We start from the raw sequence: 3142 nt of genomic DNA on the forward strand, positions 1-3142 counted from the left end.
GAGAGAGAGCATTTATACAATATCAAAATACTATTATATATATATATATATATATATATATATATATATATATATATATATATAAATATATATATATATATATGAATCTTTTTATAAACTACTGTTTTTATGGTTCAATAAGTGTGCATTTTAAAAATCATATGGAGAATGAGATAGAGAAAACAACATTAAAATACTATCTAGGTGCTCTGTAATGCTGGCCATACAATATACAATTCTCTTGTTCAATTTCCTTTAGATTTACCTTCAACTATGTTGTGCAATGGCCTGCCTGACTGCATACAAATTGAAAGTGTTTAGGTTGGTCCGCATATTTTTTAGTTGTGCAAATCTAAAGGAAAGCTGTAGAAAGAAATGGTATAATGTATGGCCAACATAAGTTCATAACATATATATGTATGTACATATATATATATATACAGCACATCGTCACAAATAAGTGCTATATATATATATATATATATATATATATATATATATATATATATATATATATATATATATATATATATATATATAGAAAGAGCGAGAGAGACAGAGTAAGTACTATAAAATATTAAAACATTATAGAATACATCCTCCTTGTGCAATGAAACTGTATTTATATATGTATATATATATATGTATGTATAAGTATATATATATATATATATATTTATATATGTGTGTGTGTGTGTGTGTGTGTATATATATATATATATATATATATATATATATATATATATATATAAAACATATTTTTTCGATTATTGGAGCAGATTGCAAGAAGGGACAATTTACTTGGGTTGCACATTTTTGTTAATCATGCGTTTGCAGCATTGGTTGGCAATTCTAGGTCCCAGTGCCCTATAACTGATATAGATTAATAAAAAAAAAATAATTAAAAAAAAAAACTCCCGGTTGAATTTACTAACTGCACCAACGAAAGTTTTTTTAAGAGAAAGAAAGAAAGAAAGAAAGAAAGAAAGAAAGAAAGAAAGAAAGAAAGAAAGAAAGAAAGAAAGAATTGTTACATCTACAACAGGGAGGTAACATAATTGTTACATATTTATACTACTTGCACAATAACCTATTGTAAGGAGTTGTATGGAACGTACCCATGTTATATTGTACTATAATGATATATTACTTTATAATAACTTCCTAATTTTTCTTACAATTTGCCTCAAATAGGGCCCTAACAGGAGGTATTATATATATATATATATATATATATATATATATATATATATATATATATATCAGAATTGCAAAACGTTTAAAAAGAGCACTAAATATTTCGATATTTAGATGGCATTTTATATGAAAAAGTTTATTAAAATTCTGGAAATTATGGCAAGTACATAGGTTGTAAAAAATAACTACAGAATAATCTTAACACTTAAAAAAATCGACGTTTTGCAGGAGCTACACACACAACACACAAAAAAAGTCGATGAGCTGTCACAAAGTGCTCTAGGAGTAAATTAGTTGTATTATGCTCCCTTTGCTAATAGTACACCATGCAGTGCTGCACCATCTCTTTCTCCTGATGCCCGGTAGCTGTTCGATATAGTTTTGCTCAGTTGCAGTCAAATCCCTTTTGCATGTCATTTATGGTAAGAAGTTCTCCTACACCACAAAGTGCCCTTTATTTTAACCTGGCGCCTACAAGACTGCTGACTCCACAGCTACCTAGATTGTGACCTCCACCGGTCAGGTGACTGTGCAGGTGCTGGACCCTTTATGTATCACCTTATTGCACCGGTCAGATTAGTTTTCTTCAATCCCATACAGGTCTGTGATCTAGAGCAGCAGAAATATCACAGAGCTGTGAAAAGTAGAGGATGAATGTCTGAACTGGGAGCAAATTCTCACTGGAGTCCATTTACTAAAGAAGTAGAGAGAGAGCAAAGTGAACATTCACTGATTTTAGAAAAGAATGCGAGTCTGTGTTATCTTCATTTATTTAATTACGTGTGTGGGGGGGGGGGGGGGGGGACTGTTTTTATTTACTTCTCTTGCCCATGATTGACTATCAACCAAGAAAACAGATTCATCGTATTTATTAAGCTCAATTATCATTCACTTCGGTATGTGAAGGGTCTCTTCCTCTTTAGTAAATAAGCCCTATAATGTCTGATTTAAGGTTTTAAACCTACATTTTTTTCTTTTTTTAATGTGTATATGTTGTACTTATTTAGTTTAATTATTGTATATCCTATGGCAGAAATAAAACATAAAATATCCAAAAGTAAATGGCAATACAATTTTAATAGAGATTGTTAAACTCCGGCTGTGACAGGCCAGAATACATAGTCATAAATAAAGTATACAGAACCATAAATTAAGCCTTTTGCAAACATTTTACTAAAAAAAAATTAACTTTTTTGTCAATTACAATATTTTCGCATCTTTTTTTTTACACCATGTATATGACATACTTTTGGTCCTCGATAGAAACTACAAGTTTCACACAAAATTAAAAAGGATCCAACACATTCACAAAAAAAAATCCCTGCAACATAAGAAAACACAAAAAAATTGAAACAGAGTGAAAGATAGTTGACAGCTAAGGGGAGAGAAAAAACTGTACACCTCAAGTTTAGGGAAGGGGGGGGGGGGTTAAAACACAGACTAATGTTTTACATAAATGTATAGAGTCAATCAAAGTCCTTTAGGTTGTCTAGAATTAGGAAGAGTTCATTATTGGTCTGGAATACACACCTTGATAATAAGAAGTGTCACTTGAAATAGGCGAGGACTCTAATGCAGCTTTGTTCGTTACTGTGCTCATGGCTAGGCTACCTGCCATGGGAGAGCCATAGCCAGAGTAATGCATAACCTGTTCGTAGGCTTTCAAGTCCATTTTATGGTGGTGGTGGTTGTGATGGTGGTGGTGATGATGGTGTTGCTGTTCCGAGGACATGAGGTTATTGATGGAGAAAGGGTGGTTGAAGGAATAATGATGTTCTGGTTTAAGGTGGGATTGGGCATCATGGGACAACACTGAATGGTGTTGAGACAGCAAGTGTTGGGCTTGGGAGACTGGAGAAGGGTTGTGGTCAGGGCTCATGCCTTGGCTGGATTTCAGGTCCACCAAAGCCCTCTTCTGCTCATGGCATGGTGAGGAGCTGGAATG

At 32.7% G+C, this 3142-nt stretch overlaps 1 protein-coding gene across 1 annotated transcript in view; it reads right to left on the bottom strand.

The window, feature by feature from the left end:
• Nucleotides 1-2279: 2279 nt before the first annotated feature.
• FOXA2 (forkhead box A2) overlaps nucleotides 2280-3142 on the bottom strand; it is a 3499-nt gene continuing 2636 nt past the window's right edge. The window contains exon 2 of the mRNA XM_082252411.1: nucleotides 2280-3142. This exon is cut by the window's right edge and continues 789 nt beyond it. Coding sequence (XP_082108537.1) covers nucleotides 2693-3142 — 450 coding nt within the window. The 3' untranslated portion in view covers nucleotides 2280-2692.

Source organism: Pelophylax lessonae (genome assembly GCF_965119305.1).
Source record: "Pelophylax lessonae genome assembly, chromosome: 3".
Lineage (NCBI taxonomy): Eukaryota > Metazoa > Chordata > Amphibia > Anura > Ranidae > Pelophylax > Pelophylax lessonae.